Consider the following 12095-nt stretch of genomic DNA (forward strand, 5'->3'; position numbering starts at 1 on the left):
AGTATAAAGTAACAACACTGTAAAAACAATTTTGAAAGATTTAAGAATTCTTTATCAGTGACAAACTACATTTCCAAAAGACTGATGGTGAAAAATACTACCTACTATCTGACAATAGAGATGATGAACTCAGAATGCATAATGAGATATATATTTTTATGTGATCAATGTGGAAATTAATTTTACCTGATTATATATATATATATATATATATATATATATATATATTTCCTTCAAGGATTTTTTCTTTTTTTTTTTCTTCAATGGCATGGTGTGTGAGTTGGGGAAAGAAAATATTTGTTAATGGGAAAAAATAAATTATAATTCATTAGAATAGTCTCAACTCATTTTGAGGATGAAACACATAAGAAATACTTTTATGATCAATTACTCAATAAACACTTAAAACACCTAATGTGTGCCAAACACTACAGAAGCTGAGGATACAAATTTTTAAAAATGAAACTGTATCTAATCTTAAGTATCTTAGAGTCTATTGGAGGAGATAACAAATAGTACACACAAAACAAATACAGGGTAGGGGCAGTTGGGTGGCAGTGGATAGAGCACCAGCCCTGAGGTCCTGACCCAAGTTCAAATTTGGCCTCAGACACTTAACACTTTCTGGCTTGTGTGACTCTGGGCAAGTCACTTAACCCCAATTGCCTCAGCAAAAACAAAACAAAAACAAAAATAAATATAGGGTAATTTCAAGAGGAGACATTGGCAGTTGGGAGGATCAGGAAAACATTTCATTTAGGAGATGGTGTTTGAGAAAAGCTTTGAAGAAAACTAGAAATTCTAAGATTCTAAGAAGCACAGAGGCAAAATAGGAGGTATCTTCAAGTTATGAAGGTAAGTGTAAAGTTACAGAACTGTAAGATGTAATGTTATGTGTAAAGGAACAAAAAGGCCAGTTTTGTGGTATTGTAGAAAACTTGTAAAGAAAATAAGGTCTAATAAGCCTAGAAAGATATGTTGAATATTGAATCTATTGAAAGATACTGAGAAATTTTGCATTATATTTACTTTTTTAAATTACTTATCATGTCACCTTAAAGCCTCTCCTACTTTAGAATCAAATGATTCACAATTTTCAGAGGATGAGATTGAAACTATTACCACTCATATGAAAGAGTGTTCCAAATCATTATTGATCAGAGAAATGCAAATTAAGACAACTCTGAGATACCACTACACACCTGTCAGATTAGCTAAGATGACAGGAAAAAATAATGATGAATGTTGGAGGGGATGCGGGAAAACTGGGACACTAATGCATTGTTGGTGGAGTTGTGAACGAATCCAACCATTCTGGAGAGCAATCTGGAATTATGCCCAAAAAATTATCAAAATGTGCATATCCTTTGATCCAGCAGTGTTTCTATTGGGCTTATATCCCAAAGAAATACTAAAGAAGGGAAAGGGACCTGTATGTGCCAAAATGTTTGTAGCAGCCCTGTTTGTAGTGGCTAGAAACTGGAAAATGAATGGATGCCCATCAATTGGAGAATGGCTGGGTAAATTGTGGTATATGAATGTTATGGAATATTATTGTTCTGTAAGAAATGACCAGCAGGATGAATACAGAGAGGCTTGGAGAGACCTACATGAACTGATGCTAAGTGAAATGAGCAGAACCAGGAGATCATTATATACTTCGACAACGATATTGTATGAGGACATATTTTGATGGAAGTGGATTTCTTTGACAAAGAGACCTGAGTTTCAATTGATAAATGACGGACAAAAGCAGCTACACCCAAAGAAAGAACACTGGGAAATGAATGTGAACTATCTGCATTTTTGTTTCTCTTCCCGGATTATTTATACCTTCTGAATCCAATTCTCCCTACGCAACAAGAGAACTGTTCGGTTCTGCAAACATATATTGTATCTAGGATATACTGCAACATATCCAACATATAAAGGACTGCTTGCCATCTAGGGGAGGGGGTGGAGGGAGGGAGGGGAAAAAAAAATCGGAACAGAAATGAGTGTAAATATAATGTAATTATTAAATAAAAAAATTAAAAAAAAAAATCAAATGATTCCTTGAAAGAGATAAGAAATAACTTTATTCAATGATCCTCTAATTATTAATATCAAAGCTATGGACTGGACATCTGAGATAATGGAATTTTTTCTACCAATATAAATTTATCCCCTCTGTAAGGTAAGTCTTAGAAAGCTACCTAAAGTACTAAAATGTTGAGTGATTTACATAGGGTCACAGACAGTAAGCCTAATGATGACATTTGAACCCAGATATTCCTGGCTCTGAGATTAGCCACTGTTGTTCAGTTGTACAGTTATGTCCAATTCTTTGTGACTCCATAGCATACCAAGCCCTTCTGTCCCACATACTATCCATGTTTCAGAAATCACTGGAGTGGTTTCTCTAATAGATCACCTAATTGTCAGAACTCTCCAGTATGACCTGTCTTGGCTAACCCTTAGACCTAGCTCATAATTCCACTTCCACCATGACAAGGCAATGATTGAGAAAGGAGAAGGCACCATTATGTCATATGACCTCACTGTTAATAGCAAATCAAGCTTAAAACAGATGAGACTGTCATGAAAGGTGTCACTGTCATGAAAAATCTCCAGAATTAAATCCAGATGGAAGATGGTGATCTTATAGAAGATATTACTTTCAGATAAAGGTAGCTAGCATTTATATAGCACTTTAAAGTGCTTTCTACACAATCATGAGGGAAATTATATTTTAATTTGCAGATGAAGAAATTGAGGATGACAGACTTTACACATCTAGAAAGTTCCTGAGGCAGGATTCAAACTCAAGTCTTCCTCACTCCAAGTCCAACATTTTATGCACTTTGGATTACTTTGCAGATAACATTGTGTTGATTGTACTAAGACCTGGAATACTTAAATGGAAATAGGATGCATACTCACTCAAGAGTTTGGATTACTTATCAATATAGAAAAGAAAGATTAAGAATACCTATTTTCTAAATGGAGTAGTGAGATAAAATCTCTTCAGAATACATACACACACGAGGCACTTAGACATCTTGGACAAATAATGCAGCAATGGGGTGAGAGGGATGGAACTGAACAAGAATAACAGTAAACTAGGGACATGGCTGTTTCAATAATTCCTAACTGCTCCATAAAACAAGCCTCAATATCCTTTCAGTTATATTACATGGCTGTGATTGATCATGGATATCATATTTTCCAAAGAATCAAAATTATGGGTCACATGTTACAAAACAATTATAAAATGAAGTATTGTAAAAGATCAAGTGATCTTCTATACTTCATTATACATCAAAATAACGTATAATAGCCAGTTAGTATTTATATACCAGTTTAGGATGTACAAAATGCTTTCCACTTATTATCCCATTTGATACTCAAACCTGTGAGACAGGTGCTTTAAAAGAGCAATTTTCAGATCCCAGATCACACAGCTTCTCTGAGTAAGATTTAAATTCATGTCTTTCTGACTGCCAAGTTCAATATTTTACCATATCATACCAATATTTACCAATATTCTACTATGCCACTTAGCTGCCTCAGGAGACATAAGAAAGTCAGTGGTTCATGCCAGCAAGGGATAAGAGAAGGTACTGGCAAAAAGGACAAGACTGTGTCACAGTTATTTATATGTGGAAAATCTTAGCACTTTAGATACAGGAAGAGTTGTTATGGGCAGAAATTGTACTTGAGTGTAGGAGTTGTGATTTGTAGAGGGAGAAGCCTCTTATGTGGCTGTTACCACTCATCCTGTGAAGCCACTGAATTGGTGACCTAAGAATTTTTTTCTTTTTAATTATCAGAGCAAATATATATTTTAATTTTGTACCTTTGTATGTAGAGCAATCTCCATTTTGTTGGTATTCACTAACATTTATCTATACAATTGAACTTATTTGATCCTTACGATTCCTCCCACAATGATAAACTGTGTCTTCTGTGAATGAAGTAAACACAGTTTTTTTTCCTCCAGTCAGGGTTTTTTCAATTACCTTTACATAAATAAATACAAATATGTATAAAAACTTTAAAGTGTAAGCTAAGACTTGGAATAGGAAAGGAGTATCCTTTAATAAAATGATAGGATTTAGAGTTTGACGGTACTTTTGAAATCACTTAGTCCATCTCCATTCTATAAATGAGGAAAGAAACGTAGTGGGGGGTAGGAGAAGGGAGGGAGGTGAAGGTCCCAGATTACATGGCCAGAAGAGAAGGCCAGATTCACTATCAGACTTCAGTTTAACTCACGTGGAAGATATTTTTCAGGTCCTGGTTAGGCTGGGTTAACACAAGTTTTAAACTTCAAGCTCTCCTATGCCTGCACGGGTGGCGGAAGTTTCCACTTCGGGAAAGCATTGAAATCACAGGTCTGGAGTGGAAACACACCCACCATTACGGCAAAGTTTTAAAACTACAGAAAAATGAGATTGTTCGTTGGACTATATCACCAAAAAAGTTTCGGTAGCCAGAGAGGCTCTCTGGGCACACCCAACGCCGGCCTAGCTAAATGCTGGGTGCGGCGGGGAGGTCAGTAACCGCCGCGTGGGCTTCTTCCGTACGTCTTTCTCGGGCGGCGGAGCATAGCGAAGAGAAAGGTAGGCTGTAAGGTCCCCGGGGGAGTTGGGTGTGGAGCGGCGCGAAGCTGGGGGCTGAGGAAGATATAAAGGGAACTGGATCAAGCCAGAGAGAAGCCCTAGAGGGAAACGAGGGGGCAGTGTTGGAGACAGGGGGCGGAGTGACTACGAACGCAGGAGGATTTCCCTGAAGACTCTCAAGCTTTGAGCTGGTGAAGTACCCAGAAAGAAAGAAATGAAAGCTTAAAGAAGGAGGAAGAGAAAACCGCGGGAGGCGAACTGGTATAACTCTAGACACCTCTCAGCCTTACTCTTCATTGGCCCGCCCCTCTCCGTCACCCACGGGAGCTCTTCGGGCCACCGTAGTACCACGCCTCTTTTCTTCCCCGCGTGGCGCCGATGACGTGAGACGTTCAAGAGCACTCTTCTTACAGAGGTCCCTTTCTTCCTAACTGTCGGTTGCCCTCAGCTGCGCCTGCGTGGCAGAGAGGGGAAGTGAGGCGGTTTCCTCGGCGCCTTTTCCGGCTGTGGCTGTGGCTGAGCTGGGAGGAGGCTGAGGAGGAGGAGGCAGCGGCAGCGGCAGCGGCAGCGGCAGCGGCAGCCGGGGGACCCTCCGTACAGGGCGGTGGCCGGAGGTAACTGTTTGGGATGGGTGGAGAAAGCGGGTACTCTGGTCCTCCATTTCTTTACTCAGAACCCCGGAAGTAACCCCCTTCTTCCTACTCTTATCTCCTTAAGGTAGCTCATCGAGTTCCTCCGGGGATCAATGACCTGACGAGGAGCCGGAGTCGCCGCTGTCGCTCGGATAGTGAGGGTCGGTAGTTCAGCGGACGGGCGGGCCGGGGTCTCCGGCGGCGACGGGGCCTGGAGAGACGGCAGGCAGTCCGAAGAGCAGGCCGAGCGGGAGCGGCGGCGCTCGGTGCCTGGGGGGGAAGGGCAGTTCCGGGCTGGGCCTCACCAGGGCGGCGGCTCCCCGCGGCTCAGCTTCTGGCCGTCGGCAGCGACAGGAGGAAGCCGGGCTTGGGGCCGGTGATGTCCGACTGAGCGGGAGCCCGGTATTCAGCCCTTAAGCGGCACCGGCAGCTCGCCCATTGCAGGCCGCAGTGTTCTCGCGGCTGGGCGGGATCGCTTCGGTTTCCTGGAGGCTGCGGCGGCGGCGGTGGCTAAGGGGACGTGGGATACCTGAATGCCCCCAGCCCCGGCTCTTCCGTCGCGATGGGGAAGGTGCTGTCTAAGATCTTTGGGAACAAGGAAATGCGGATCCTGATGCTGGGGCTGGACGCCGCTGGTAAGACCACTATCTTGTACAAGTTGAAGCTGGGCCAGTCGGTGACGACCATCCCCACCGTGGGCTTCAACGTGGAGACGGTGACTTACAAAAACGTCAAGTTCAACGTATGGGACGTGGGCGGTCAGGACAAGATCCGGCCGCTCTGGCGGCATTACTACACCGGGACCCAGGGGCTGATCTTCGTAGTAGACTGCGCCGACCGAGACCGCATCGATGAGGCCCGCCAGGAGCTTCATCGCATCATCAACGACCGGGAAATGCGGGACGCCATCATCCTCATCTTCGCCAACAAGCAGGACCTGCCCGATGCCATGAAACCGCATGAGATCCAGGAAAAACTGGGCCTGACCCGGATTCGGGACAGGAACTGGTATGTGCAGCCTTCCTGTGCCACCTCAGGGGATGGACTCTATGAGGGCCTCACATGGTTAACCTCTAACTACAAATCGTAATGAGCATTCACAACCCATCATACCCCCATTCCCCATCTCCCCTCAGGAGAGAAATAAAAACAACAACAAAAAAACAACACATAGGATTATCACCACCTTCACCTCCAATGCCACTTTCTCTTTCGAATTTGGACTCTGGAGTTACTGTTTTACGGTTTGGGGAGGGGGGTTGGGTTGAGGGGGTTTCTCTTTGTTTTTTTCTTTTATTTCTTTTTCGTTTATTTGTTTTTTTGCTTTGCTTTAGGATGCTCTAGTCTGACATTTGACATGAACACAAAGTACTAGGTGCTCTTGATGACTTCCAGCAAATAGGGTGGGGGAAAATATAGCAACTCTTGATATGGTCTTTATAATAATGGTTTGATTTTTTTATTTTGATGGAATTTTTTTTTCAATGTATGTCTCCCCCCTTTTACCCAGTTACCTTATCACTTGCTGTAGATGGCTTATTTTGCATTCATGCAGACGATGTTGCAAGTCTGTTTCATCTAGTAAACTGAAAATTATTGCTTAATCAAACTGCAGTCTGTCTTTTATATTTAAGGACTCTTTTTTTTTTTTTTTTTTTTTTTTTTTTAAAGAGTTCTAACTTTAGTCATTTCAGGTGTGTCCTTTCATATCTAAAACTAGAATGGTAAAACCTTGCCTGCAGTGGCAAACACGTGATACCATTATAATAACTTCCAAGTAGTAATGTTAAGCTGATAATGTAAGAAGTGCTTTGAAATATTAGCTATTTAGTTCTGAAACATACATCATGCATGAGTAGGGATAAAACCAAATTCTCCATACCACATAGCTAGCTGTTCCCTCATTGCTTTTTTTGTTCATTTCTTATTGTAGTCTAAAAATTATTCAGGCAATAGAGCAATAATGGTACACACCATTTTGATAGCAGAAACATTTTGTTACATTTTGACAACTGAAATACTTTTTTTAGTTGACTGATAAAAGCAAAAACCAATTCGGTTTTGATAATTACTATTCTGTTTACTATGATTGGTTCTGAAATATTTTTTAAAATTCAAATTATATCAGTCTTTTCCTTACTGCAAAAGCAAACATTCCAGTTTCCATGTCACACAAGTTGATTAAGTTAAAGAAATAAAGTAATTTTTTTTCGAGTTTACAAATGACCTGTATCTTAAGTATCAGTGAAAAAGATTATTTTTGAAAGTTGTAATTAGATATTTTATTCACATTTATTTAAACTAAAGAAAAGGAAAATTGATTAATGACTGATAAAAACCACTGTTAAGAAATGCTAAGTAAATAGTGGAAAATATGTAGGTAATGGTCCTACATGTGACAATGAATGTAAATTTATAAGTCTTGTGAAAGAAAAGTTTGTCCATTTGTCAGCTACAGTCAGTATAACTAGACTACGTTGTTAACTGGATAGTTGAGAGTACTCTGAATCAAATGTTAATAGTTGGTACAGAACTGTGCAGCAACAAGAGCTGGTTCTAAGCCTGAAATACTAATTTTTAGAGGTCATCAAAAAGTTAAAATGTGGAATTTAAAGAATGTATACTATAAATCTAGAAATAAGATGGGGAGTGTGTGTCTGTGTTTGTATGTGCATGTGAGGTTTATTAAAAAATCCACAGTCTGAATGAGATACCATACTAGAGTTGTGCAGTATTAATCCTGCATGCTGTTTTGACCATAAAATGTATGATGGTGCTTTTTACCAAAGATATGAGGAGCTTAATTAAGGTTATAGAAAATTTCTTGACATTAAACAACTTGGACAAATGTTTTGCTTAATATACTGATAGTAAACTCTTTTTACAAAACTCACATGAAATAGGAATTAAAATTCCTGCTGTAATTAACATTTTGACTTCAGTGGCAAGGCCTCTGAAAATGAAATTCATCAAAATCATAAATTCATAATTCATAAAAATATTTTGAATATCCTTAAAGATTTCTAAGGTTCTATCATAAATTTAATTCATAATCCTTTGATTCTAATTTTTAAAGTACATAAAGTTGTAAAATATCAGAATGTACTAGCAACACCTGACAATAAGATATGCACAGAGAAATTTCCAAAATAGAGGAAAATTGAAGCCCTCATGCTAATAGTTTTAAAAATTCTTTTTAATGTGACTTTTTTTGGAAACAAGCAGTTAGATTGGTTAGCTTTCAATTTTTAAATATTAAAACAGTGTTGTTTAAAAGACTAATATGCTTAAGTGGTTTCTTTTGAATAGGTGAAAAGGTAATGATTATTTTCAGGTTCTTTGAAATGTCTGAAAAGGGAAAATTAACATTTTGAAATTCAGTAGAACTTTGAATACCTATTAGTATGCAATTGTAAGTTTAAATTCAGATTTTTCTTGATGGATGAAAAATATATATTTTTTAGTTAATTCAACTATAACCATTAGTAATTATGGGGCTGATAATTATAACATACAGAGGAAAAAAAGTCATAGTAAAAAAAGTCCAGTTTAAGTATCAATTTGAAGTTTAAATTGCATCAATTTCTGTGTTAGTGTTTTATAAGATGCATTAAGTTTTGAATGAGGTTAATTTTGTCTGAAAAAAGTAATAGAGTCTCTAGACTCTCCCTAACAGTACAGTACTTGAAATTGTGTTTTTAATGACTGTAGTGTTGAAAAAAGAACTAATGTGCAGAAAATAAAAAAAGTTACACAGCAGTTTCATGTTATATTACTTGTTGGAAACAGCCAAGTATATGGTATTTTGGGTTTCTGCATACAGACATAGCATAAAGTGGTTTTGTCGATTTGGGGTTTTTGATCTCATATTTGCTTGTTTGTCTCTAGTTTTAGGAAGTGCCATGTTTTTGGTTTCATAAGTTATTTTTGTGCCTCTACATTTTTGTGCAGAAAAAGTCAACTTGAATAATCGTAATTCCTTGATTTTAAGATAAAATATGGATCAGAGATATAATTGGGAATTACTTAAAAACTTTGATGCAGCTTATGTGACTTCACATACAGTATGAATTTTTAGAATACAGTTACATTCACAAGAATGTGGCCTACTTTTTACATTATAGAAATATTACAGGGAGGACTTATTTGTCCTAAATAAAGATTATATTTATATCTTATATATAATCTTGTATATAAAGATTATATCTAAAGAACAGCTGTTTATAAAATGGATTAGCAAATGAAGGATACTTTGGATACTTCATTTTTAAAGAACTGGTTTTTATTTTAGAAAGTTGCCTTAAGACGTTTATATATATATATATTTTTAAATAGCTTTTATCTTATTAAAATCTACATGATTGTGTGCTGGATCCTTTTTTTGTTACTTAACTAGTTTTATCCCAGTGAGAGTAATTGAAAGAAATTTTTAAAAATTTGAAGCATTTATGATAAAGGATTGTACAGTGTATTATAGAAGCAAGAGAACATGACTTTTGACTTCGGCACTGCTACCTATTGTGACCTTGGGCAAATTATTTAACTCTTAAGTTTTCTTATCTGCAGAAAGAAGAGATTGAACTAGATGACCTCAGAGGTCCTTTCCAGGGCAAAATCTTATATCCTTTGTTATATATTAGCGTTAACTTGTTATGTTTGCTCATACATAATACCTTTAATCTAAATGGGTCTAGTTCATTAAATTCCCAATTATGGCTTATATTCTAATGTTATGAGATAACTGTCTTAAATGTGTATGTGCATGTTAAAGCAAATCCTTCCTCTTTCCTTATTGCTGAAAAAGGAATATAAATATGTATAGCAATTATAAATGATGACTTTCAGTGACTATGCACTGAAACTGCACAAAATTGTCAGCTTTAAGTGGTATCTAACTGCACTTAGCATTTACATATAATGTATTTTTAAAAATTAAAAAAAGTCATAGTATTAGGCAAATCTCAAAATGGGAGCTTGAAGAAAACTTTAAGATCATAGAATCACATTTAAAGCTGGAAGAGACTTTGAGATCATCTGGGCCAACCCTTTGACAGATGAGATTCTATGTAAGGGCCCAGAGAGATGAAGTGATTATTAGAGGTCACATGTGCAATGAATGACAGGATTTGAACCCAGGTCTTTTAAATTCTGAATTTAGTACATGATGTTGCACTGTACTTGTTTTGTTGATATAAGTAACTTTTTGATCTAGTAAATTGTCAACTAAAGATATGAATGTGTTTTGAAGTTAACAAAATATAATTCACGTGAAAATGACCCTTTTAAATATATATTTCTATATTACGGCAAGTGCCACCTCTTGCTTTTTTAAAATAAAGGGAGAAGGTGTAAGACTAGTAATTAAAAGTAATGAATTCAAGGAAAGAAAAGATTTTCTGTAAAGTATTTTGAAAATTATAGTTTTAAAAAATAACTTAGTTTTTTCTATGGCAAATGTAAATTAGAGTAAATAAAGGGACAAATGACTTCAACTTCCCTGCACCCTCATAGGGAGGGGTGAAACTTTCTTTATCCTTTACCTTATCAGTTTTAAGAATATATAAAATGTAATCAAAAACAAGAAATCTCCTTTAACTATACTGTACTAGGCTTTTAAAAGATAATTATATAAGAATCTTGATTAAGTTTCTCTTTTCCCTCAGAACTGGGGGTGGGGGTGGGGGAATGACCACTTAAGAGGATTTTAAGATGAAATAGATCCCAGATAATTTATTTTGATTTTTAAAACCATTTTAATGTAGCAATTTAAGATAATATATAGGCTTCAGCATATTTTAAGCATTGGGGATACAAATACAAAATAGTTAGATGGCACACCCTTGAAGTCAGGAGGATCTGAGTTCAAATCCAGCTCAGATACTTAATACTTCCTAGCTGTGTGACCCTGGGCAAGTCACTTAACCCCAATTGCCTCAGGGTGGGGAAATAATTCTTGCTTTCAAAGTGTTTGCATCCTATTAGAAGAAAGCAACATATATATATTAAGTATATTCAAGCTAATTTTGTATGTGTGTGTATGGAATTTGCCACTAAAGAGATAAAGGAAAAGTCCTTTGTAGGCCATGTAGCACTGAGCAGAATTCTTGAGATAAAAGTGTGAAGGGAGGGTTGCACGGGCATGGGCATGGGGAAATGAAATGCAAGTATTTCTATGGCAGAAAGTATGGCTAGTGAATTTTTGTAGTTAGGGTAGATGGGTTATAGATTGTGAAAATTAACAATTCCAGACAGGAATTTATTTTTTTCTAGAGGCAATCCAGAATCAATGCAGTTTCCAGAGCAAGCATATAATATTCATACCTAAGGTTTAGGAGTGACTACCTGGCAGCTGCATGGAGAATAGATTGAAAAGGAAAAAAGACTGAGTAGACCCAGTTAGGAGGCCACTGAAAGAGTTCAAGTAAGAGGTTCATAAGATAAAATGTGTACCTGGGGAAAGGCTTAATTTAAGAACATAGTCATTTGCATTTTCATTTCTGATGTGCTAGAATAGTATTCAGGTATTTCATAAATATTGTCTGTTTACACATATCATAATTATCAGACATTAAGTACATTGCTAAAGTGCTACAGGAAAGTAGCCTTTGAGGTTGAAATGAGAGGGAATGAGATAAATGAACTGAATTTTTCAGCTGGTTATGTTAGGTTGAGGTAAGGAAGGTAAAGCTTTGCAGGTATGGGGGATAGCCAGCACTAAGGCCAAGAAATGGGAGATAAGGATTGTTCAGTATGGCTGGAATGTAGAGTGTGAGAGTAGAATGTAATAAGTTAGGAAAGGAACAATATAAAATGTTAAACACAGAACTTTACATTTGATTGTAGAGGAAATGGTAACTGG

The 12095-nt window shown here is 37.4% G+C and overlaps 1 protein-coding gene across 1 annotated transcript; it reads left to right on the plus strand.

The window, feature by feature from the left end:
- The first annotated feature begins 5050 nt into the window (after positions 1 to 5050).
- On the plus strand, positions 5051 to 6845 carry ARF6 (ADP ribosylation factor 6). The gene is made up of 2 exons (XM_051978078.1): positions 5051 to 5218; positions 5322 to 6845. The coding sequence occupies exon 2, from the start codon at positions 5799 to 5801 to the stop codon at positions 6324 to 6326; it is 528 nt and encodes a 175-aa protein (XP_051834038.1). The 5' UTR covers positions 5051 to 5218; positions 5322 to 5798; the 3' UTR covers positions 6327 to 6845.
- The last annotated feature ends 5250 nt before the right edge of the window (positions 6846 to 12095 follow it).

The sequence above is a fragment of the Antechinus flavipes genome, chromosome 2 (assembly GCF_016432865.1).
Source record: "Antechinus flavipes isolate AdamAnt ecotype Samford, QLD, Australia chromosome 2, AdamAnt_v2, whole genome shotgun sequence".
Lineage (NCBI taxonomy): Eukaryota > Metazoa > Chordata > Mammalia > Dasyuromorphia > Dasyuridae > Antechinus > Antechinus flavipes.

Bases quoted from the DNA above. Each gene is read 5' to 3' on its own strand.
- ARF6 (XM_051978078.1), top strand. From the start codon at position 5,799: ATGGGGAAGGTGCTGTCTAAGATCTTTGGGAACAAGGAAATGCGGATC.